The sequence below is a fragment of the Gymnodraco acuticeps genome, unplaced genomic scaffold (genome assembly GCF_902827175.1).
Source record: "Gymnodraco acuticeps unplaced genomic scaffold, fGymAcu1.1, whole genome shotgun sequence".
NCBI classification, from domain to species: Eukaryota; Metazoa; Chordata; class Actinopteri; order Perciformes; family Bathydraconidae; genus Gymnodraco; species Gymnodraco acuticeps.
In genome coordinates this window covers 6113971-6140327 of record NW_022990042.1, presented here as the reverse complement: position 1 = coordinate 6140327, position 26357 = coordinate 6113971, and the positions used below count along the sequence as shown (strand labels likewise).

The following is a 26357-nucleotide window of genomic DNA, read 5'->3' as shown; positions in this document are numbered from 1 at the left end:
CAAAACCATAGACTGTAGATAGGAAATAGATATAAGAGATAATTCAGGTTTAAGGCACCTCCGAATTGTCTTTACTTTTCAGACACAGAAGTTGCCACTATAAACTGTCAAGCTCCATGTGGTGCTAGGAAAAAAGAAAAGGGCTCATCAGAGTAATTAAGATTATTTCTCTGAGAACCATAACACGTCTGTTTGAAAGTTTGTACGAATCATCCATGAGTTTCGAACTCCATCTACCGGGATATTCGGACAAGACATCATGCATCAGTTAATCTGGAGTTATAAGGAACAACAGCTGATGTCAAACATCTTTGGTCGCATTCTTTCTCAAAACATGACCAGATGAGCTGAGACTCTCACATTCTGGAGGACTGCTCCATCAGTGCTTTTGAAGTAGGAACCAGTTACTGGAAGTAAATCAGACAAATCACTCGATGTTTACTTCGCTAATCTGTGCATTATCTGATTACACATGGCAGTCTCTGTGTTGAAACTGAAGCTTCTGACCGGAAAAAATTTAAGGAGAGACTGAGACGTGAAGTCATCGCATCTGGATTGGACGTGGGCTATCGCTGCAGATTTCCTTAAGCACACATACTCTGCTCATCATATGACTACGGCTCACCAAGCAAAACATGACATAGCCTACTCCCAACTGATGCAACCTCAGCCTGAGGTTCAATCCATTTTTTGCCCTTTCAAATCTCTTTATGTAAGCTGCGACCCTGAGAATGGGACCATTACATCAGCCATACCAGAAAAGCGCTCTATGTCACTTTGACATGCGCCTTCTTGAAAAGCCACCACAGTGACAAACACCATCCAACAGACTATAACCAATGTTAGCAAGAAAAGTATTTTGGTTAAAGCCTTGATTCTCTCAGAGTCTGAGAAACAAAAGCATTTAAAGTGATTCCACTCCTCGCCTTGAAACCAGAAGACAAAAAGGAGAGTTTGTTGTGTGTTCAGACAGAAATGATCTGGGTTAAACTGCATGCTGGCAGCAATCATTTTGTGTACAGGTTGGCAGTTATCCCAGCATGTTTAAAGAATGTGATTGAGCCTGTAGAGACTTCTGTTAATAATTAAGACATTGCAGTCTCTATATCGGCCATTTTCCAATGATATTCAAGCTCTTTAATAGAGACACTAGTGTGCAATGTATGCACCGGATGTACAGCTTGTTCCAAAAAAAGAAAATGTAGACAATTTGCAACATCACACTTGACAAATAAGTTTTTCTTACTGAAGTGTTATTTATGTCGTTGCAGAAGCCAAGTGCGGTATTTTCCCTATTAATTGTCCAACTTGAAAACAGAGCATTAAAAACAGGGAAACAACTACTAATACAAAACAGGCTCATGTAACCTCTTCCAACAACAGTTCAGAGCAGTTCAAGGACACATATGGCCCATTTTGGCAGCTCTTTGATTTGAAATTAAAAGCTTCTGTCATACAAATTACTTCTGTGTAAAATGTATTTTGAAACATTTGATGCAATAATGTTTATTTGCTGTACAATATACAAAGGTCATATGGTGTGAGATTTTGTTCATGTATTATCTCATTGCTTTGTTACAGAGTTTAATGCCATCAGCGGACAGAACTGAAGTGGACAGCGCTTTACAGACAGAGCGCACCTTCTCCATTGGCTTCACAGACCTGAATGGTAAATGCTCATTCAAATGACAATGCTCTCTTTCAAAGCAAGAACTGTAGATGTTCAACTGTGTTACATAACCAAGAGTCACACTGCCCTGAAAATATGTGTGATGTAGAAATGATGCAAGTGGGGAAGGTAAGGCAGTCTTTCAATATGTTATGTTTCTGTTAGGAGATGGGGGGAGTCTGTTTTTTCTTGTGCCAGAAGATCACGCCAACCTCTGAAGAGGTTGAGATAAATCAGTTTGGGAAATAAAGGAGGATGCCAACAATCTGTTGTTAGGACTAAGAAATACAAATAGATTCAATAGCGTCCCACTGCAGAGCTTTAGGCTCATGACGTAATATAACATAACTTAACGTAGAATATCGTAATGTAACATAACGTAACATAACGCAATATAATGTAACATAACGCAATATAACGTAACGTAACATAAGGTAACATAACGTAACATGACGTAACATAACGTAACATGATGCAACAAAACACGATGTAACATGACATAACTTCGAGATTTGTCTTGGCAGATGAGAAGTGCTATATAAATTAAATGTATTATTATAACGTAACATTAAAAACATAATATAACATACTGTAACAGAACGTAAAACATAGCATAACATAATGTTACATAACCTAACATGACGAAGCATTATGTAACATAACGTAACATAAAAAACATAGCGTATCATAAAGACACGTATAGCCAGGAGACGCCTAGCTTAGCACAAAGACTGTCAACAGGGGGAAACAGCTAGCTTGGCTAATGGCTACGGAGGTTTTGTTATCTGTGTGAGGTTACCAGGAAGGGAAGTTTGACTGGCACCTTTACTTCTCTGACCTTTAGGCCACAACTCCTTATCTCCTTACAGAGTCTCTTAAAGAACTGGAGGACCATGACCTGGATGCTCTGATGGCTGACCTAGCATCAAGATCAACCACCTCAGAATGTAGCCTCCCCACATATCAACAGGCCGGCAGCTGTGCAGATAATGAAATGGCAGCATCTGCCCTTCCTCCACCTTCAAACTCTGTTGAATCCTCTGGAGGGCTGCAAACGGTAATTATAGAATCAGTCACTGTTTTTGAAAACCAAAGTTGTAATTTCAAAGAATAAAGGATAACTGATAACCTCCTCATTTTATGCTTCCAGAGCGAACCACAGACAAAGTCAGACAAATTTAAACTGGCACTGGAAAAGCTGAAAGAAGCCAAAGTGAGAAAGGTAAAATGATCAGGTCTGTTTATGTATTAAGTCACTTTTCAGTCAGATAGACACATGTACTTAGTTTGCTGCCTATCCTAGTTAATAGTAAAAGTGCTGATGAGTGACGGCAGCTCCAAAATACTGATGGTGGATGAGAGACAGACAGTCCGAGAGGTTTTGGACATGCTGTTTGAGAAGACACACTGCGACTGCAGCATTGACTGGAGCCTGTGTGAGACCAACCCTGAACTGCAGATTGGTGAGATGAACAAGAACACACACAGACACACCAATGCCACAAATAATCTCCACAGAGGCAGGATATACATGTGTTTTCAACATTTCAGAAAGAGGCTTTGAAGACCACGAACACGTAGTGGAGCCCCTGTCTTCGTGGACTCGTCTCAGTGAAAACAAAATGTACTTTGTCTCAAGACCTCAGAAGTATGTGATGTTCACAAACCCTCAAGTGAGTAAGAGTGCTCTTGCCTTTTCAAAAATGTTATTAAACTGTCTTCTGCTTAGTCGGTATAATGAACCATGCTTTTCTCCCCCTGAAGGTATTTTACATGTGGAAAAAGAAGAAAGAATGTTCGAGCAAAATTAATGAGCAAGCCAAACAGCTCTTACTTCAGGTCAGTTACAGTACCATGCTCACATCTTATTAATGAGACTATTTGTGTCATTTCACAAAACGAGAGAAAGTTGAAATTCATACAACCTTTACAGGTTTTGGACCTAGTTGATATAATTTATGAATAATAAATAACTCAATGGTAATTTTTTTCTAGGTCCCATCTTGCTTTAAACGAGCTGTCATAAACCTAACCTGATCCGTCTGTTCTTAATAATTACTATTAATAATATCCAACATTCTGGATGAAGTGCATTGGAACAATTTCAGTCACCATAGCGCTGAGTCTGAGTCACACAGTTTCAATTAGTTCATCTCTACTGCCTTTGACACAGTAAATTACTCTACCCACAAAGACTGCCCTTGAACTCTAACACTACAAGAGAAATTAACCTTTGTTAGAATTTAAATGTGTGTCCTTTTCTTCTGCACCCATTTTCTGTGGAGTTCCACAAGGCTCCATATCAGGCCCCCTTTTTCACTATATATGCTTCCTTTGAGGTCTATCTGAAGACAAATTGCTGGTCATGTTAAGCAGACTACACGCAGCTTTACCTCACACTTACCTACTAATGTTCTTCTCTATTCCGGGACCCCGCAGGAGCACTTTGGAGGTTCCACTCTGATTGTTCCTGATCTTGAAGGTACCCTGTACCTCAAAGAAGATGGGAAAAAGGTTTGGAAACCTCGCTACTTTGTGCTAAGGGCCTCAGGCATCTACTATGTACCCAAGGGAAAGACAAAGGTATGGCTAAACAAATAAAAATGTTGAGCATTTAAAGAATTCTACATCATATTTCACTTTAAATGCAGGCATGTTCATAGTGCACTGTTGACACCAATGTGTTGTTGCTCAAGAGAGAACAGGTAGGTTAGAGATGAGCTATTTAGCAACCTGTGTGGTTGAAACCTCCTCCTACACACAAAGCCTTTTAGTGGGCTGTTGCCATGACAGTAAAACTGGTTATTACTCATTTGGTTAGGTCATTTTTGGCACCAGGCAGTAAAGAGCCTAACTATTCTTAGTTAGAAAAGTACAGCAGCAGTCTTTAAACAGAGAGAGACAAGATACGTTTTCCCCCTGTGTGAAGTCTATGATGGCTTACATCTGAGTGCTCAAGCATAACAGAGGCAGAAAGAGCGATAAATTAAGATGGACAGTGTGAATTGAGTACAAGCTGCTGTTGAAGAGCAGCATGTGAGTGAGGGCTGAAAAATTAAAAAAATCCGAATAATCATCCAAGAGGGGAAACTGTGCTAAGCAGATGTGCAAATCGCTGCAGCAATCATCCAACGCCAAGGCCACATGGAGGAAGAAGGTGAAGATTTGGAAAGGATAGAAATGGCCGAATAAGGCAGAGTAAAAATCATCAGCAGAACGAGAAGAGGCTACTGTCATATTATGAAGAAGAGGGGGATGGAGCTTTGATCATAAAGCAGGAAGTGTTGGCTAATGGAAGAAGACAAATGGACAAAGGTGCCAGATAAAGTGAGAAAGAACATGAGAGATAAAGAAAACAGAAGCCAGAGGTCTGCGGGTTACTTCCTTTTCCTTGAAGCTTCCCTTCGTAGATTTCCGTAAAACAGCACCTTTGTCAGTGTGGTTTATTGTGTGAACACAATATCTCTGCTCAAAACCAAAACAGGGAAGGAAAGTTGAACTGCTTTACAAAAGAAAAAACAAATGTGTCCCTTGACTTGAAGCTTCATTGTTGCCTCCCTTGAAATGAAAGAAAAACTATTGGCCCTCCACTTCTTTGAAGTGTCTTTATTTGTAATACCAACCACACAATGAGGCTGAGAACAAGTACTTCTTCACAAAATGATGACAAGCAATGCAACTTCTCCAACATATGCTACATCTTAAAACTGATTGGCAGCTTTTTAATGGTAAAAGATCTTGAAAGTTGATTACCATATCTTGTACACATTTAAAACGCACGTACGTAAATCCAAACTGTCATTTATTTCGTCCTTTTAAGATTTGTCCCTGACATTCTGAATATTAGCTTTTTCTCTTCTCTTTCCGATAGTCTTCCAGCGATCTTGTCTGCTTTGTCCATTTTGAAAAATTCAACATCTATAACACCAAGCACTTCAAACTGAAATACAGAGCTCCCACCGACTTCTGCTTCATGCTTAAGGTAAGCTCAACGAATCACACTCGGCATTGGGAGAAAATTACAGACTTGGTAATGATCATCGGATTTAATTAAAAAAAGGGTTAGGGTTATTGTGCAGGGTTAGGCTCTTTTTCTTCTTAACAACAGGGTCAGTGTTGTCTCTGTTGCAGTATGTCAACACTTACTTGGGGTACCATACGGTTTTCATTGTCGATGAATAAAGGAGAGAGAGAGAGAACAGTGGAACTAAGGCCCAATCCCAAACCACGCCCTACACCCTACCCCTACACACTACCCCTCAAACAGCGAGTCTGCATCGGTGCTGAGTTCTGGCTTGAAACCGGTCACTACCTGACCGGACTCAACGCTGTGTGTGTCTGTCAGGAAACACGCTGTTTACAAGTAGTTCCAGCAAACATCCACTGATAAACTGCGATGTTAACAACCTCATGATAACCTCGTCTTTTTTTTTTACTTAGGATCGTATACCTGTGTTTAGTCTAGAAAAAGGTAAATGTGTGCATTTTATTATAAAGTCGGGTATATTTACAGACTGTTGCAAAAACTAAGAAGCTTATAAACATCAGGTTTACAACTAAAAGAGCTTTACAAAAAAGCACAATTAAAGATGTTTTATTTTAGTTATTCATTTGAATTTTTTGCCTAAGAGATGTTGTTACGGCATTTCCTATTTCTGCCGGAGAGAGGGGAGTTTGTCCCAAAGCTTGCCGCTGTATTTACTCCCTCCATCTGACAGGAGGGAGCCTCGTTGAGCTGCGAGTGTCACTTCGACACGGAGGGTTTTTTTTGTGTGTGTGTGTGTGTGTGTGTGTGTGTGTGTGTGTGTGTGTGTGTGTGTGTGTGTGTGTGTGTGTGTGTGTGTGTGTGTGTGTGTGTGTGTGTGTGTGTGTGTGTGTGTGTGTGTGTGTGTGTGTGTGTGGGGAAGTAAGAGGACTCAAGAAAACATTTGAATTGTTAATGTAAATGTGTGACAGTAGAACAAATGCTTCTCAAACATGTGACCCTGGCCTTGTAAACAATGGTGAAATGTTACTAAGTGCATTTACTTCAGTACTGTACTTTAGTAATGATTTAACATTTATATTACAGCTTTAGTTACTAGCTACTTTGTTATTTATACAAAATATAATTCAACTAGTAAATGATGATATATTATCATAGTTTAAGCTGCCCAGCAGAATATAAAGTAATTGAAATAAACCACACTTTTATCATCTGCAACATTAAAAGGGATGAAAACAGACATAATGTATCAATAAATAGTACACAAATGTAATTAATTTGAATCTGAAATAGGCCAAAATACATATTGAGAACCTTTTTACTTTTTGGTATTTAAAGTATGTGTTGATGCTCATACTTTTATTCCATATTGTATGCAGGACTACTTGTAACTTAGTATTTTTACAATGTATTGTTGCCATTTGCTATATCTGATACCTCTTTCACCGATACTAATAAATATAGTATTGTGTTTACTTATACACATTTCCAATTGTTGTCTTATTTCATTTTGATTTAGTTAATCAAGAGCCACAATCCCAGTCAAAAACTGTCATTTATGTGCCAAGGCCCTCAGTGCAGCAACATCTTGGTATCAGCTGCCCTCTGCTGGCTTTTATGTGTACTACAAATACATGAAACTGGGAACAGAAATGAGGGAACAGGAAATGACCCCAATTATGTCATAGTGATGTCATCCTGTTTATCTTAGCTTTAGGCTACACGTTTAAAACTGAGAGTTCGTGTTTCAAACTAGGGCAGTAGAGTTTGCTGGACGTTAGCATTTACCAAGAAGGAAGAATCTACCAAAGACACTACTGAGTTGCATTATGGGAAGTGTAGTACACAGCGTTACCACAGTTTGATCCATATTTGGGAGTGACATTTGGGAGATCTTGCATCAGTTTTGACAATTCTTCTTTTAATATTTCTCTCAAGTCATACCATTTTATGGAAGTAAAATACTAAATTATGGTATTTCCCTTAAACATCACGGTTCTGTCTCTTTCACAGCATCCCTGCATCCAGAATGAGTCTGACTACATCAAGTTCCTGTGCTGTGACGATGAGCACACACTGCTGCTTTGGGTCAACTCCATCAGGATAGCTAAGGTCAGATTCAACACTGCAACAAAAATCACTTTAATGTGGGCAGTTAGATTAGAAATCTATATGACATTCAATTTCAAATTTGAAAATTCTATGCACAGAAATAGCAAATATAGAGATTGCAACATTGTCAAAGACTTAAACATGTGTGTGTCCTATGTGTGTTCAGTATGGGACCACCCTGTATGAGAACTACCAGGCTGCGATGAAGAGAGCTCACCCCTCTGCTTCACACAAAGGTGAGTCTACACGTCACAACAGGGCCGCTAGATAAAAAAACTAGGACTACGAACCGCGATACTTATCTCGCTTTTCCCATTTTTATACTTTTGTGTGTCTTGTCATTTACATTAAAACCAATTCCCATTGTTAATCATTTTAGAATTGTTCTCGACATAATCAAATAGTTGCTGGGCACCCTTGTCCGCAGGCCGCAAAACTCACTAGCCTATCACTGAATTTACATCAAGAAAATAAAAGTTACATTTAGCAACATTTATGTTTGATTATTATATTAAGTTCAAACCGCAATGTTGTTTGAACTTACTATTCATTTAACAACTTGTTAAATACAAAACAATTATATCCTTTCACATAGGCCCTCCTCCAAGCATTGAGTCATCCAATAGCAGACCTCGGAAGTAGGTATGACGACATAAACAAAAAGCACTTTGAATTGTCGCATACAGAAAAGTGATATATAAATAAACTTGCCTTGCCTAAGCTATTTGGAACTCAACCTAAAAATAAAACATTTGCATGCATGGTATTTATTGTTAAATCTAAAAACAATAAACCTAACATTCAGAGAATTTGACGTATTTAAAGGGCCAGTGTATGGTATTAGCAGAAATTAAATGTAATATATATCATTATGTTTAAAAAAAAAATAATTCTGGTTTTGCTTTTGCTTCCTGTCTTTGTGTTTCCCGCCTTTTTGTGATTGTCTGCCCCGCCCTGATTCTTTCCACCTGTGTGTAATCACCATGCTGCCCTTTTTCTGCCTGCCCTCTCCAGCTGTGTCTTGTCTATGTGATTAGTTCTACTTGTATTTTGGTCCTCTGTTAGTCTTGTTGGATCCTCGTATGTCAAAGCTTGTAAAATGATGTGTGCCTTGCCTTGTCTTGCATAAAGGTAAAGGAATAAAGGTCTGTCTCCTGCATTTGGGTCCCCTTCGCTCCAGTTGTACCATGACCAAATCTCTTAAAACTAAGAATCTTTGTTTTTTATTGAATTAGAGTAAGCTATTTATATGTATATAGAGAGTATGTCCACAATGTTGCACCACCATGTTTAAACCGATTCAACAGCAGCCCAGAATGGACAAACCAATTTCCGGCACTAGATAAGGCACTTAACATTTTTACGTTACCTCAAAGCCACCGTGGCCGTTTCTCAATCGTGAGTACACATGCTGCAGAGCAACTATTTCAAGTATACTACGTCATAGAGTGGCGCAGAATGCTGGGCATTTGTATTTAACATGCAAGTACAATGGGGAGAGACAACATTTTTTTACTAGCATGGAAACATCACATTCGGCTGGAGTGATGATTCTATTTAACAGGTTACCTGGAAATATAATTGACCACAGGAGTGATACAAACGGTCACGGTTTGTGACTGATGTTAATGGGACTAATTAACTAATTATTGTGTTTATGGATATAACAGAAAGATTAAAACAATAATTTTCTTTCAATCTTGTGCCAAACATTAGAGGAATGGAAAGTACTTTATATGACTGATAAGATTATAATCGGAGGGATTTTAATGTAGTTCCTGACTGAGTGGTTAGATCGTATTCCTTTAAGGGGACATTGTCATAATTTTAATGATTCTATTATTCACTTGGCCTCTTAAACTTAATTTACTGATGTTTGGAGAATAAATAATCCCTCAAAGTCACAATATACCTGGTTTAACTCTTCTAACAATGGTCAGTGTTCTAGGCTCGATTATTGGTTAATCTCTATTAGTTTAACTAATAATGTCTCAAAGTGTGACATTTTCAGCATCACCTCTGACTGATCACTGTGTCATCTCTTTGTCCTTTTTACTATGCAACTTCAGTCCCAATCTTAAACCTATATGGAAATTCAATAATAGTCTTTTGGAGAATGCATATTTTTGTAAAAAGATCAAACAACTGATAAAAGAACTCTGGCTTTTGGATATGTCATCTCTCAGTAAATGGGAATGGTTTAAATTTAGTGTGAGACAGATTGCGATAAATTCCAGTAAATACTCCTCTAGATTAAAGAAACAAAAACAACAAGAGATGACAAGTGAAATTAATAATTTATGCCTTAAAGCTGAGTTATCATTGGATGAGCAAATTAAACTGAACAATTTACAAACTCAATTAGACAATATGTATTTGGAAAAAGCTAAGGGAGCTTTTATTCGTTCGAGAGCCCGATGGATTGAGCAAGGAGAGAAAAACACTTCTTATTTCTTCAATCTTGAAAAGCAAAGACAAGTGAAAAAGAAAATCCAAAAACTGAGTGTTAATGATGTCACTATTGAAAATCAAGACCAGATAAACGAAGAAATTAGACTTTTTTTATAGCAATTTATATAACTCAAAGTTTTCTAAAGAAAATTGTGATAACTTTTTTAGTAAAATTACAGAATTCAAAAAGACAATGGATGATCCTTTTAAACAGTATATGGACGATCGACTAAAAATTGAAGAATTAGATAGTGCATTACTGCACATGTCAATCAATCACCAGGGGCCTCATTTATAAAGGGATATACGCTCAAAAGATGGCGTACGCCAGTTTCTACGCAATGTTTGCGATTTATAAAATACTAACTTGACGGGAAAATGTGCGGTCCTCCACGCAAACTCTAACCCATGCGTACGCACTAAGCACAAAAACAGGAGAGACGATAAACGATAGTTACGGCTGTAACTACGGTTCTATGAGTCCCGGATGACCGCCAGAGGCGGTGCTTTTAGCACTGGATATGTCCATCGCACGCATGCGCAGTTCGAGTACCTAATAACAACAAAGTCACCTGTTACCCACGTGACTACGGCTACATAGGCCGGCGTCATTAGTGGATCGGTTCCCAGAATCTTCTCGCGAGCACACAAGAATTCTGAGTGACCGGAAACTCTGGCGGTCATCCGGGACTCATAGAACCGTAGTTACAGCCGTAACTATCGTTCTATTTCGTCCCTACTTACTGCCAGAGGCGGTGCTTTTAGCACTGGATGACCTATACCAACCATGTCATGAAGAATCCAAGCCCTTGCTCACTACTGGAAGCAGCGGAGCACGGCAACAGGACCACGCCCAAAGGATGGGGAGTGGCGACATTGACCCGGTAGAACCTGGAGAATGTGCCAGACGATGCCCACGACGCCGAGGCGCAGATTGTCTCCGGGGACACCCCTCTCAGGGCAGCCCAAGACGTTGAGATGCTCCTTGTAGAGTGACATCTCACCCCTGATGGGGGGGGCGGCCACTGGCCCCATAGGCATGTGAGATTGTATCCACAACCCAGTGGGACAGTCGCTGCTTGGAGAGAGCACAGCCCCTTCTCGTGCCGCCATGGCAAATGAAGAGCTGCTCTGACTGTCGTATATGGGCCGTAGCACCAATATACGCCTCTAGGGCACGCACAGGGCACAGCCACTCAGGCGTGCCGTTCTCCTGTGGGACGTTAAAGCGCGCCAGCTGGATAGGCCGATTGGAGTGGGCTAGTGGAAGCACCTTGGGCAGGAATGCCACGTTCGGCCAGAGGGCAAAACCCGAGCCATCGGAGTTCCACCTCAGGCATGTATTGCTCACGGAGAGGGCATGTAGCTCTCCAACTCGTTTCCCTGCGGTCATGGAAAGCAGAAATGCTGCCTTTAAGGACAGTTACTTAAGCTCCACCTGGGCCAGGGGCTCGAAGGGAGGAGATGATAGGGCATCCGGCAGCAGGGGCAGGTCCCAAGCCGGAGCCCTAGGGGTGCTAGGGGGATGCTGCCGTAAAGCCCCTCTTAGGAAGAGACCTGTGGCACCCCGCCGTGGCGCCGTCGACCTGAATATGTCGGGCAGAAATAGCAGCCACATAAATTCAGAGTGGAGTGAGAACGCCCACTGTCTAGAAGGGACTGCTGTCTGGGCAACAGCGTACATGATGTCCCAAGGAACACGCACATTCTTGCCCCCCAGTTGGGGTAGAAAGTGCGTGAGTGCAAGCTGCACAGCCCGAAGCTCTAGCACGTTGGCATGGCGTGCACCCTCCTAGGCAGACCACTGACCCTGAACGGTCCTGCCCTGCCGTACTGCACCCCACCCTGAGAGACCTGCACCTATGGTGACGGCCTCCTGGCGGGATGGGATGGCGCCCATGGGCACGCCCATCAGGAGATAGGCCCTGCAACGCTGCAACACCCTGACTTTCCTGCGCCACTTGGCGTCCAAGTGAAGGCTGTTCAGCCACATCTGCATGGGGCGCAACGACAGCGAGCCCAATGGCCTAATGGCCGAGGCAGCCTGCCCAAGGGCCGGAGGAACTGAATATAAGGCACCATGTTGCCCGGCCCACGTGGAAGTAGGCATCCCTCAAGTCCACGGCTGTGCATGTGCTGTAGTCAGCATATAGAGTGGCAGCACCTTCAGGAATCTGTTGATTCCTCTGAGGTCCAAGATCAGGCGAAATCCGCCGACTTTCTTGCTCACGAGAAAATACGCTGAGTAGAACCCCCTGGGCTAAGCAGAGGGTCTACTGGCTCGATTGCGTCCTTGGACAGAAGGACGGACAACTCTTGGGCCAGAGCTAGGGCCTCTGCCGGATCGCTGACGACTGTCACTTTGGCCCAGCCGAAGGCTAGGGGCCGGAACTGCGGTTCGTACCACTGTGTTAAGGTGAAAACCACCCAAGGGCCGGAAGTACAGACAGCCCAGTAACTGAGCTGCTGCTAGGAAAGCAGCCGACGACCGTCCCCGAGAGTCTCGGGGCCTAACCCCTCAGCCTCCGGAGCCCCCTGGGGGGCGCCGGTAAGGCTCTGAGGCACGAGGCCGCCTAGAAGCCCCGGGAGGCGGATGAGTGGACCGCTGGGACCTGCGCAGACCACCACTGTAAGCTGGTGGCTGAGAGCGGCTGCTAGAGGGACCCCTGAGCCTGCTGGGAGTGGGCACAGGCCTATGAAGACCCGAGAGCTGCTGCCTGGTCTGCTTGGGCAGCACGCTCCAGTGCCTACAGGGCAGCTGCCCCAAACAGCTCGACTGGCACACTGCGGAGGACATGTCTCCGACAGTGGTGACTGAGCAGGCCAAACCTGGCGACGAGTCTGCACCAATAAGGACATAACTCGTCCCCATTCCCTAGACATTAGGGCAAAGGCTTACAGTTTCATCACTGAGGCCCAGCAAATAAGGCTCAGCCGGAGCCTGCCGCAGAGAGGTAGAGAAAGCCAGTATCAGATGGGAGAGGGAGTTCCTATGCCGCTGTGTCGTAGGCCCTACAGAGCAGCTCGTTTGTGATCCTGCACTGAGGCCCAGGGCACCTGGCATCAGGAGCCCGAATCGGGGAGACGATGGCAGGCTCAATGGATGGCAAGCGACCCAGCCCCACCCTCGCCGGATCCTGCCTGGCAGCAGAGTGGGAGAGGGCCCTGGTGTCTCTCCAGCATGCATGGGGCTCCCTCAGGTACTCCTCTGAAGGAGGAACAGTGGGAGTGAAAAGGGGCAGGGTTATGCCTGAAAAAGGCGCTAGCCCGAGCCGAGTCGGCCTGCGGAACCTGAAGCTGCAAGCGTACCAGGGCCGCACGAATAATGGCCGCCATAAAGGCGTCCTCCGTGCCCTGCAGAGAGCTCTGAGCAGAGGAGTGGGAAGCCTCCTCGGGGGTGAGCGGGGCCCCGCCCCCCCTTCATAGAAGAGGTTTATCCGGAGCCGCTAGCGACATGGCCTCCTCAAGCAGAGGTGTGGCAACCGAAGGAGGGCCAGGCGGCAAGCTAGTAGCCCCCACACCGGCCCCTGGCTGAAGGGCCAACAGGAGCGACTTCGTCTGCTCCATGACGGCAGCTAACCGACCCACCTTAGAGGACAGCCTGTTTCTAACCCTCTACCTGGGGGGTGAAACCATAGCCATCCTTCCATCAAGTCGCCGGGAACGGTCAGACTGAGCTGGAGGAAGTTGTGACGAGGAGAGGTGTGCCACCTCTGCGAACTCTAGCCACTCTGAGCGCCCGAGGCATGAATCTACAGCTCATGCAGGCGCTTTGCGTGAGACCCTCCCTCAAATGCTCGAGGCCAAGGCAGAGGGGGGCAGTGGTCATGGCCGCCCTCGGGCTCAAGAGATGCCATACAGGCGCTACATGAATGAGCCAGTCTATAGGTAGCCAGATGCAGCGTAGCCGGGAGTAGGCGCGAGGAACATAGCCTTCCCCAGCTACCTGCTAACGGAGAGCACTGCCTTCACCTAGCTGGATTAATAAAGACGTTTAAACAGGACAGCTTAGCCGGGCTGCTGCTGCTAGAATCAAGCAACATGTCTACCAGGAACGGGGGCGAGAACACTGCCTTCACTGGTTGAGTTCATAACGAATGCCAGGTGCAGCGTACCCAGGAGCGGGTGCGAGAACACAGCCTTAACCGGCTACCTGCTGAACGGAAAGAGTAGAGCAATGCTCCTACTCGCCGAACACAGAGAGGGATGTAACTACACCCACGTTACCGGCAGAGGGAGCGGGAGCGAGAGCAGTGCCTTCACCTAGCTGGATCAAATAAAGAAGCTTAACGGGGCAGCTTAGCCAGGTGGCTGCTGCCAAGAATCAAGCAGCACGTCTACCAAGAGCGGGGGCGAAAAACACTGTTTTCACTGGATGAGTTAAACAACGAAGCTCAACAGAACACGCCAGATGTTAGCCAAGCGGCCGCTGCTAACAATCAGAGCAATACGTTACAGGGAGCGGGAGCGAGAGCACTGCCTTCACCAGCTGAGTTAATAATTAAGCTTAACAGTACACGCAAGACGTTAGCCAAGCGGCTGCTGCTAACAATCAAGCGAGATCAAGTCAAACACAAATGTTTAAGACCAGATAACTAGCTTCTAAGAAGAGAACAGCACAGAGCCGTAGTTACAGCAGTAACCATGGCCAGTGCTTACAACGGCATAGAACCGTAGTTACAGTAGTAACTATGGCCAGTATTTACACGGCTTAGAACCGTAGTTACAGTAGTAACTATGGCCAGTATTTACACGTCTTAGAACCGTAGTTACAGTAGTAACTATGGCCAGTACTTACACGGCTTGGAACCGTAGTTACAGTAGTAACTATGGCCAGTACTTACACGGCTTAGAACCGTAGTTACAGTAGTAACTGTGGCCGGTGTTCCGGATGAACTTGTTTCCCGATCAACTTGTTTCCCAATCAACTCGTTTCCGTGGGGTGCGTGGCTTTCGACTGAAATACACATTTCGATCGCTTTCTTCTGTCGTTTACATACATCTTTTGGTATATTTGGATTCTTAGGAACACGTTGATGCACATCCAGTACCAGTGTGTGAGGTTGTGATTACGATGGCGATATCCGGACGCGAACAGCGAGGACTACAACAAGACAAACGAGTTGCTCGAATAAATCATTTAAACCAGCTATTGTTTCCAGACTTATTACGGAATATCGTTGTTAATGTCCAAGTCCATCTGTGTATACCTTCAGACAGCCTCCAAGTGAAGCACACGGTGTTTACTCACAGTTTGAAAGCAGCGTGGAGAAGTCTTCATCTGTGTTAAACTGTGATCCTCCCACGGAACTGGGACCCGCCCACGTTAAAATGTGACCCGCCCAGGTTAATATTTTTTTGCGTTAACGCGTTATTAACGCGTTGACGGCCCTAATTTATAGGCAAATATGGGCGTTACGTGAAGCCCGCAAAAGCTGCACCGCATTTCGAGTCGGTTGTGATTTATAAAGGGAAACCGGCGTAGGAAGTGCTGTACGCACTTTCCTCGCCGGTACGCAATGTTTGGTGAATCGGAAAATGTCGGAACATTTCTGTACCTATTTTTTGGATTTCTACTACGTAAGCAACCTTCCCACGTGAATCCTACGCACGGCGTTATAAAATGAGGCCTCAGGGCTGGACGGTATAACCATAGAGTTTTACAAATATTTTTGGTCAGATGTGCGAAAAATGCTTTATAAGGCTTTCACAGATTGTATTTCAGCAGGAAACCTTTCGCCAACCATGAAACATGGCCTTATTACCTTAATTCCAAAACCAAATAAAAATAATCTTTTGTTGGATAATTGGAGACCTATTACCCTACTATGTAATGATTACAAACTGTTAGCACATGTTTATGCTAACAGGTTAAACTCAGGTTTGAATCAACTAGTAGATGAATGTCAATCAGCCTTTATTAAGGGCAGAAGTATTCATAACCATACCAGACTGATATTGGATATGCTCGATTACCAGGAGTTTATTGATACTGAAGGTCTCGTACTATTTCTGGATTTTTATAAGGCTTTTGATACTGTTGAACATTCCTTTTTAATGGAAACTCTAACATTTCTGGGTTTTGGTTAACATTTCTGCAACATAATTAGGATGCTCTCTAAAGAATTTAAAATTAGTCAATTTGCGGATGACACATCCATTTTCCTAAAGAATAAATCCATGGTAAAGGAAACTCTTAACACAATTTCAATTTTTTTCAAAAGCATCAGGGTTATCTCTTAATCTTTCAAAATGTGAATTGCTCCCTATCCATTCATGTGATGATTCCATTATTGACTCTATTAGAGTGGTACCTGAAGTGAAATATTTAGGAATAACATTATCTAAAAATTATATCAGGAGAGAAGATCTTAATATTTGTAACCGTATCACAGATATGAAGAAATCTCTCAGTCATTGGTTAACTATGATCTTACTATTTTTGGCAGAGTTCTTCTTACTAAAGCAGAAGGTATATCTAAACTTATTTATCCATGCCACTCATGTTTTGTCTCCTCGGCCAATATTTTTAAAAAAAAACTCAATTATTTTCCAATTCTTGTGGAGAAATAAAACTCACTACATTAAAAAGTCACAGCTTGTTAAAGAATATGATAAAGGCGGAATTAAAGCTTTAGACTTTGAATCGATGATTGGACAATTAAAATAAAATGGTTGAAAGCTTTTTTGTCCCAGCCAGAATCCATGTGGTTCCATATTCCAAAGGCCATATTTAAACGTCTAGGAGGGTTTGATTTTCTTTTAAAATGTGATTTTGAGGTTAATAAGATTCCGACCAAATTGTCAAATTTTCATAAGCAGATACTTCATTATTGGAAAATGATATTTACCCACAATTTTTCTCCTCATGGATCTACTTCATGGAACAATAGAGTGATTATTATAAACAGAAAATCCTTGTTTAGGAGTGATTGGCATGAGAGGGGTATTTTGTTTGTTAGTGATTTACTAGATTGCAATGGTAAACTGCTAGATGTTTTGGCTTTTTCAACGAAATACAATATAACGTGTACTGCTAAAGATTATAACAAAATCTGTAAAGCAATTCCTGTACCACTTATTGAAATGATTCATAATACTTTACTGTACTCAAATGTTGTATCAGTTTTACCTAGTTTGGAATTTATTGGCGATACTCTTAAGAATAACAAATCTATTAATGCTTCTTTGAAATCCCACATTTGAACAGAGGCTTATTTCCACAAGGGATCGATTTAGACACTTTATCTGTAATGGAAAAAGCTCTATCTTATTTTATAAAATTGCCTATTTCTCCTAAAGCAAAAGAAACTCATTTTAAAATTGTTCATAAAATCTACCCGGTTTCTACTTTTTTAAATTCAAAATTTAAATTTGAAGTGGAACCATGTTCCTTTTGTAATTTATCTAATGAATCGTTGGAACATTTATTTTTCTCATGCCCTTTTTCTAAATTGTTTTGGTCGAATGTGAGAGATTGGTTGTTACTTAAATTAACAAACATTCCGGCCTTCAAAATATATCACATTTTATATTATATTGATAATTTGGATTCTCCCATATCTGATTTGGTAAATATAATTATTATTTTGGGTAAATACCATTTACATTGTAGTAAATGGAGAGGAGGCAAGCCCTCCTTTCCCTGTTTCATAAATGAGTTCAAGTCCTTTTTTCTGTCCCTTAGGAAAATACAATCTTGTAACATGTCTATAAAGATTTGCAATGACATTTCCAAATGGTTATTATTTTAAGTAAGCTTAATGCCTCTCAAATGTTTTTGTGCCTTTATGCTTTTTTTCTCTCCCCCTGGCTCTTATTGGATGTATTATTTTTGTCTTATTGTGAATGAATGTCTTGCACTTATGTTGATAAGTTGATGATATCCTCACCGAGCTTTTGTATGTTTTAAAAATGTTCAATAAAACATTTATTTAAAAAAAGAAGCATTTAAACAGTCCTTCGGCGCCACTCGATGACGTAGTATACTTGAAATAGTTGCTCTGCAGCAGTTTTACGGCCCGTATTTATCAAACAAGCTCTAGAAACTGCTGTGAGGCTGGCATCTGACTCAATTTAATTGCTTTCTTTGCTTGCCGGATTATACACACTATACCTTAAGACGTGTTACTGGTGCTTTTGATCAGCCAGGGAGAAAACTGTAGGAAAGCAGTATTTTTTAAATATAGAATAACACTCACTCAATGTCTCACTCGATTGTCTCTACAGACAGACATAACTCACAGGTCAACACGCAACAGGCTCCACCCCAAACTACAAATGTTGAAGACTACCCACACGAGGCACCGCCTGACTTCATCCCTCCTCCACCTCCTGATTTCATCCCTCCTCCACCTCCTGGACACACACAAGTTTAAGGTGTCCTTCAGTTAGCCTGGATTAATTGATTGGAAAACACAAATCCGGAAGAATTGTTAACTTGGTGCCAATAATATCATGTTTCTGTAATGCACATAGGAGTAACCTTACATGTCATAATGCAAAAGAACAGATTTAATTTATTACCATATATATGAGGATATTGATTTGTGTATGGTTTTGCAAGTAATACCTTTTTCGCACATTTACGACACACTCCAAACGTAATTTTGTTCATTGTTTCAATGAACTGTTTATTACAAAAAGACTGTACATACATTTCAATGAACACATCCTATGTACAAACTGAGAGGAGAAGACAAATATTGGATTCTGTTCCCATGAACATTTAAGTTACAGATTCCCCCCACCCTACTTTTCACCATTAAAAAAACACACATCAAAGAAATGCGCCTTGACCTGTGATGCCCTGAAATGCGAAACTTTAAGTGGTAAACATTACAAATTTCTGCACGTCAGTGGTTGTCTCATGATTTCTCTATGAAAAAAGTATAAATTAATCCTTTACATACAAACTGCTATATCCAAACCTTCCTCAGTAGACACAAAAACAAGTTGAATGCAAAGCTAGAAATACATTAGGTAGAAAAGTTTTCACAAAAAATGACCTCCTGATGGAATAAATACAATCATAATGGGATGTAGTGGCAAATCATTCACTGTTACGACGTTTAGATGCATGCTTTCATGCACAAAGGCCCAATGAATACTGAAGTATTTTGGTTTGTCTGTATCCATTTCAAAATAAAAGTGTGTTCAATGCCCGTTATTCTCATAGTACATGATTATGTTTGTTTATGTGGCTTGTTACAAACATGTATTCAAAAATAACAATTAGCTTTGATGATATATGACGGCGGGTTTTACTTGCAACAACAATCACTTTGTAAGAGCAGGCAGTTTACTTTGAAAAAGTAGTAGAAACCAGCACAGAAGTCTTCATATCGGCACTGTTTGTAAGCCCTCTGGATTGCAATTCACTGCGTTTAGCAAGTCTCATTCATTTGTAGCGCAGACTTGTATCTGTTTCTGGGTGTACATTGACAAAAACAAACTTTAGTTTTACATTACTGCTGGGTTGCCTACATTCACTAGAGGTGATTGAAGACGATTACAATCAAATCTGATGGATGTTTACCTTTTCGAACAAAGAAATTACGCTAACATCACTTGTTACGTTTTTACAGTGTGTAGAGAAGTCTCGGTTTGAGGTTGTTTGTGTTGGTGATAATGTTTTTTGAGCACCAATGTAAAGCCCCTCACCAGAAACCACTCATGTAAAGGTTAGCCGATACTTCTGTAAGCAACTCTTGCAATGCCGGAAATCATGAAGTCATCACGGTTAACCTGATCAGTGCAGCTATTCAAACGCAATGGGAAGAAAACTTGAAAACAAACAGTTTAGTCCTTCCTTTGCTTCGTGTTTAGAAGCTCTGCTACAGTAGCTGGACAGCATCACCGAATAAGTGACCAACAGGATATAGGTGTGACGGAACATAGAAAAATAACTGTTTATACACGGCCACTTTGACACGATAAAGTAAAAAATGGCACTGTGAGTGATGAATAGAATTTATATTCAAGTTAAATAAAAAATGTAAATGGCATCCAATCTTGGCATCACCTGCACGGATGGAAACAGGTGAAAACACACTAAGTGACAAATGTACTGTTATTGGCAGCTTCTCACGTTACAGTTTATATACAAGTTAGAGAACAGAAACAAGAAACTGTTGTCTTTTTTTTGTAATGCATTCTATACACTCAGTTTTTAACAGCATCCCCATTGACACAGAGCATAGTAAGTACACAACACGAGGTTGCTTTTGTTCCACCTTAAAAAGCTTGTGATTCGGACATCGACGGCATTGAACATTCAGTGGTGTCCTAATGCACTTGTTGATGTCTGTTTGTCCTTTTTCGGGTGTTTTTTTTAAGGTAAGATGGATGTTCTTTTAAGGAAGGGAAGGGTTGGTCTGCTGGTCTACAGTGCAAATAAGGGGTAGGAGCATATGCACGGCATTTTATCCTAAAAATGCGATACTGCCTCATCTATTTATGAAATCCTTGCAACACTTCCCTGTCTGGATCTACTGCATACTCTAAATACTGAAAATGTTGGCGGCAAATTAACACAAAATCTAAATTAACTTGTCGTTTTTTTTAATTATGTAATTTCTTTGAGGAAAAATGTGACTTCTAAAGGGGACATATCATGAAAAGCTTTATCAGTGCCAATCAACTAACTTTCACATTCATGCTCATTAGAAAACACCAACCTCCATCCACACTGGCTTGAGAACTACCATTACAATATTTTCCCGCAAGCCAATCAGAGCAGACTGGGCTTTTTCAGGAAGGAAGCTTAAAGAAACAGGCGCCAAAACGGGGTGTTCCGGACAGATGGTGAATTCAGGTATCTTTACACAGGCTGTACGAAGAAAAAAACGTGTTTATCGAACATTAAAGCATGTAAACATGTTCTACTAGAAACCCGAAGTACATGAATGAACTTGAAAACGAACATGATATGTCCCCTTTAGACTGCTACAGACCACCAGAGATGTAACGGCCCATCCACACAGCGGCTTGCGTTGTCGCTTGCCGGCGGGCATGTCTGGAGCTAGACCAACAACCACTCACCTGAATCTCCCGCCCCGGACACACAAGCAGCGGTTTGATTGGCTAGAGCTTGCACTGGCATATGATTCGATTGGCTGACGCTTCCATCAAAGCTTCAAAAGTTGAACATTGCTCAAAGCTACGCTTCGCTCCCACAATGCAGTTCGGTGATGCGTGACGTCACCCCATTCAAAGTGAATGGGCAGAAGCGTTGAAGCTTCAACGCACGCCGCTGTGTGGACGGGCCGTAACAGTGGTATCTGAAAGGCCTTAATCTCCTCCCTTTCATGAACAGTGTAAACTAACAGACCCTGGTCCGAAGCTTTAGCTCCTTCATTGTGCGACACTTTTTTTTGGGAGTATAACAAAACCGTGCAAGCACAAACCCCCCAAAAATAAACCATTTGAAAATCCACAATGGCACTTCATTCAAAATGGGGGCTGTATGAAGTGCAGTACGTCTAAAGTTCATTTTAACCTCCTTTCAAAACCGTGTTGTATTTTTTTTAGTCAGCATAGTGCATGATCGCCTCAACGTAGTTTCCTGGGAAGAGTCCGGTGACGCCGTTAGCGACGCCTTCGTACCAGCCGTCATCGTTTTTCTTGATTATGTAGATGATGGCCCCTTCCATGAAGGACAGCTCATCCTCCTTGTCCTTGCTGTAGTCATAGATGGCCACAACTGGGAACAAATCCAAACAAACAGAAGTGGTTTGATGCAGTGGCGGATATAGTAAACTGTGACATTAAAAGCACTATCAAGAGGAAGACTAACAGACATTTACTTTTTGTTTCATTAGGTGACAATTTTAGCAAATATGATATGATAACAAATATGATAAAAACAAATTATCATTGTCACCAAATGAAACTTTAAGATTTGAAGTGTTTTTAATGAAGAGGAGGAAAAATAAAAGTCTCTTTAAAAGCCATTTACCTTTCTCTAAATAAATCTTGGGGGCCCAGTGGGGGTCTCCGTCAGCGTAGGGGTCGCTGTAATTAACCACCGCTGCATCCTCGTCCTCATAGTCCGCAGGTGGGGGAGGAGGAGGGGGAGAGCGCTCTTCAAACACACCCACAATATCCTCTAGGGGAGGCGGAGGAGGCGGGGCGGGGCTGTCTGTTACTGAAATAGGACAGAGAGCAGAGATGGAGAATCTTTTATTTATTTATACAATGAGTATTATGTGTCAGTAAGAACTAATAGAAGTAAAATAATGTTCTAGACTTTAAAGTAGCATACATATTGTGAAATATTTCATTTTGTCTATATTGAAATCTATCATGTCAACGGACAGAAAACTTGATGAACCCTGTTACTGTGGACCTTTATTTGTCCACTAGAGGGCAGCGTAGGACACTTTTTCGTCTTTACCGCAGTCCTCCTACAGCTACTACTAATACCATCACTACATAATACTACTACTACTTCTACTCCTGCTGCTATAACTGAGAGGACATGGACAGGATTAAAAAAATACTGAGGTCATTGAGTCAAACACTCATAGTTCATTTATTTGCATGTATTCACATTAGTACATCTCACCCTGAGTTAACTTGAATTCTTTAAGAAGCTTTGTTTCTCTCGCATGTCTTCAAGGTGAGAAATACATCAAAAAACTGAAGGTTTGTAATCAGATGTTTTGATATACTTTTGCTGTTGTTTAAAGCAGCCCCTATTTACACACCACTATATATATTTTTTAATATTTTATTTTATCTTTTTTACTTTACATATGTTAAGATGAATATTTTATTTTATCTTTTTTATTGCCAGTTGAATCTTTAGCTGCAACATTTTTTATATAAATATTTTTGATTTGATATTAAATGGAGCAACTCAAACCCCAATGTTTTCTAAATTCTCATCAAGAATGTTTAAAGCCTCTTTTACTATGGCCTCCTGTTCAGACATTCCCAAACTTTTATCATTTCTATTCCAGTTCCCCCCAAAAGTATTAGCAGTGGCGTTTTAAGCAGAACAAAACCGCCCTGAATATTCCCTTGATGTGTGTATTTACCAAGCGGCAAACTCTGGGGAAGAGCCGGGACGCCAATACGGAAGTGCCACACACTGCAGTTCATATATTGCCCGATAGGCGATGGCTGCAGAAAGGAGCAATTTCCATAGACCCCCATGTTAAAATGCCCAACTTTACAGCAGAAAAAAACATGTTTCTACCCCTGGCTCCATACATTTTTATTATCGATATAGTTAGATTCCACCTTCATGATTATGGATCTGTGAGTGAATTGTTTTCTAATGCGACCCTTTTATTTATATTAGGTCTTAACGTTTTTGCATAAATTAGGGCGTGGTCACTTTGATGGACACGTACATGCCTCACTGTCAGCTAACAGCAACTTGTCCACTCTGCTAGGCTACAACCATAGAGGCTAGCTACAACGTTAGTTAGTCATAGTACTGTACTTGACCCTTTAGCTTTAGCCGTGTTCGTGGTGATTGTGCCTTTTAGGGAATATTGTTACAAATACCAGCCAATTAAAATGTCGTGCTGTGCGCTTGAATGTACTAACAGAACTTCTAAGAAGTCTAAAATGATAATATTATTCATGTTTACCCCGTTCGCAGGTGTTTGTGTGCTTGGTAGCTTAGCTTGTTACTTATTAGCCAGCTAAGGACGTAACCCTTTATGCATACATATACATTTTAGTTTATGATTCAGCCTTGGGTAAGACTTGTATAGTCTATGGCTATGACGCCCATAATGCTAAACGGGAGCAAATGTTAATAGGGGACCCAATTATCCCAGTGGTGGCCGCCGGAGCTAACGGAGCCGCAGGGGGCTAGCTCCAGCCGGCGTCCCGGAGCTAGCCCCCTGCGGCTCCGTTAGGTCCGGGCGGTGGAGTCCATCGTTATAACTGGAGATCAAGGAATGCAGCGAAACGCAGACTTGCTTCGCCTGCTGTAGTATTAGCTAAATAAATTATGTTGAACAAGGCTTATTAAGCTGAACATCGCCACAATTGTTCTGCTATGTATCGGTACTTATTTTCTTAACGTGTGAATGACAAGCATTAAGAATAACAAAATATAGCTAATTCTCTTGCAGATTGTCTCATTTGATTATGAATGTAACGTTTATATAGGGGAACTACACTGTTAGCAGTAACTTGGTATGCATGTATTTCATGTTAGCTTAGCTTCTTAGCCTGAGCTAGCTCTGTTTACTTCCAGTTCGGAGGCAGCAGGTCCCGCCTCGGCTCCGCCTCTTTGCCCTTATTTGGAGCAGGCGGGATTAGACTCTGACGTTGCTGTCAAGCCGTTAGTGGCCGACTCCGCCTACTAAGGGCTTCACGGCAACTCTGCAGAATCCTATGGGTGACGTCACGGACACTACGTCCATTTATATATACAGTCTATGGTATTTACTCATACAGGCAGGGTGTCTCTGTGTCTGAAGGCTAAAGGCTTGTTCACACAATTACAAGTGCTATATCAAGTGGGATTTGAAAAGCTTGACTCGGTTCTGACCCTCCCTCTGGTGCTCCAGTCTTATGTCTTTAAACATGTCAGTGATAAAACACAAACGACACCTCTTAACTAAATCATTCATAAGCCTGCTCTTAAACAGACTGCACCAGGATTGAATGCATCCCTTCGATTCTAAACCCTTTTTTACCGATGGTCTAACAACTGACTTTAAATCTGTTTAATGCTGAAGATGCTAAAATATATAACAAGAGCTGTCTGGCATTTTATTAGTGCATCCATTACCCCGTTAAGGTCTGGCAAATTGTAGTCGGAAAGGACTTTATCTAAATAAATACTAACCAATCAATTTAATCATAGAAAATAACAAAGACATCCTCTATTTAAAAAACAATTTGATAAGCGTGTGTTGGTACCTTTTGGTGAGTGTTATCCATTGTTAGATAGCTTCATATTCTGACATTTTTATTTTTGTAATTTATTGTAGTACATTGTACTTAACTTCTTGAACAATTATGTTATATAATATATATATTTAACAATATATTCTATATATATTCTTATATCTATATAAACATTATTTTATATTTGTATTTTATTTTATTCTGAAATGAACTGAAAGACAATCTACCAGGAAAAATATTGATTCTAAATAAACAAAATGAGCTTCTTTTTGTTGGTGTCTTTTCAGCGGGTTGATTTGAACTGTGACACTTATGCCTTTATTTAAATTACTGTTCATTTGAACTTTATATCTCTCCTTCTATTTACATATGAATCCTTTTCTAATGCAGAAATGTAAAATACTTCACTTCCTGTGTGTCAGAGGGGCTCTTCTAAGAAAGATTTTACACAAACTAGCAACAAATAACGGTAAACTGCTTGATGGATTTGATTTAATCCTTTGTATAAAACGGTGTAAATGACTGGTTAAAGACTGAAGGGATAATCTACTCTTCATTGGACTGCGTGACTGATATGCAGTGGTGTATCAGTGTGGCAGCCTGCACTACGTTTGACCAGTCTACAGACAGTTATAGGGGGGGGGGGGGGGGGGGGGAATCAGGACACGGCATCAGGTCACATTTTCTCTCCTCAGTGGACAGAGAGGACAGCTTTTAGTGATCCATCGCCATGGCAACAGACAGTCGTCCGAGTGCCGTGAGCTCCCACTCGACCCCGAAATACAGTGCGAGAGAAGGTGTGCCGAGTGTAGCGAGCCACAGAGAAGATGTGAAAGTGAGGCAGTGTGTTCAGAGCTCTGATAAGGGGTTGAAAGGAAACTCTTTGATGATGATAAATGTCACTTTTTTTACGTATGTGGATGTATTTATTATTTTCACTTTATGGTCAGTAAAAAAACCTTGATTTTGAGGAAATATAATACATTAAAGGGCGAGTTCAAGAAAGGATTACACATGTGTGGCCATTACACTTTACTAATGAGACCAAAAAAATGAATTATTTTCAAAGCAGCTGACCCTGACTGCACCCTGACTGCACCCTGACTGAACCCTGACTGCACCCTGACTGAACCCTGACTGCACCCTGACTGAACCCTGACTGCACCCTGACTGAACCCTGACTGCACCCTGACTGCACCCTGACTGAACCCTGACTGCACCCTGACTGAACCCTGACTGCACCCTGACTGAACCCTGACT

The 26357-nt window shown here is 41.6% G+C and overlaps 2 protein-coding genes across 10 annotated transcripts in view; one reads left to right on the top strand and one right to left on the bottom strand.

The window, feature by feature from the left end:
* LOC117545420 (amyloid beta A4 precursor protein-binding family B member 1-interacting protein-like) overlaps positions 1–18828 on the top strand; it is a 29586-nt gene extending 10758 nt beyond the window's left edge. Inside the window, exons 4-15 of one of the 6 annotated variants that reach the window (XM_034215186.1) lie at positions 1582–1669; positions 2539–2726; positions 2820–2891; positions 2973–3132; positions 3221–3342; positions 3434–3508; positions 4109–4252; positions 5541–5651; positions 7668–7766; positions 7933–8002; positions 8362–8404; positions 18447–18583. In XM_034215186.1, coding sequence (XP_034071077.1) covers positions 1582–1669; positions 2539–2726; positions 2820–2891; positions 2973–3132; positions 3221–3342; positions 3434–3508; positions 4109–4252; positions 5541–5651; positions 7668–7766; positions 7933–8002; positions 8362–8404; positions 18447–18456 — 1182 coding nt within the window. In that variant the 3' untranslated portion in view covers positions 18457–18583. Of the gene's footprint in view, positions 1–1581; positions 1670–2513; positions 2727–2819; positions 2892–2972; positions 3133–3220; positions 3343–3433; positions 3509–4108; positions 4253–5540; positions 5652–7667; positions 7767–7932; positions 8003–8361; positions 8409–18446 lie in introns of those variants that run through there. The other 5 variants (XM_034215187.1, XM_034215185.1, XM_034215191.1 and 2 more) reach the window with 5 other exon arrangements.
* Positions 18822–26357, bottom strand: part of LOC117545419 (abl interactor 1-like) — a 39909-nt gene continuing 32373 nt past the window's right edge. For all 4 annotated transcript variants that reach the window (XM_034215180.1, XM_034215182.1, XM_034215181.1 and 1 more), the window contains 2 exons: positions 22177–22365; positions 18822–21921 (listed from right to left, as the gene is read on the bottom strand). In XM_034215180.1, the coding sequence (XP_034071071.1) occupies positions 21746–21921; positions 22177–22365 (365 nt within the window). In that variant the 3' untranslated portion in view covers positions 18822–21745. The remainder of the gene's footprint in view (positions 21922–22176; positions 22366–26357) is intronic.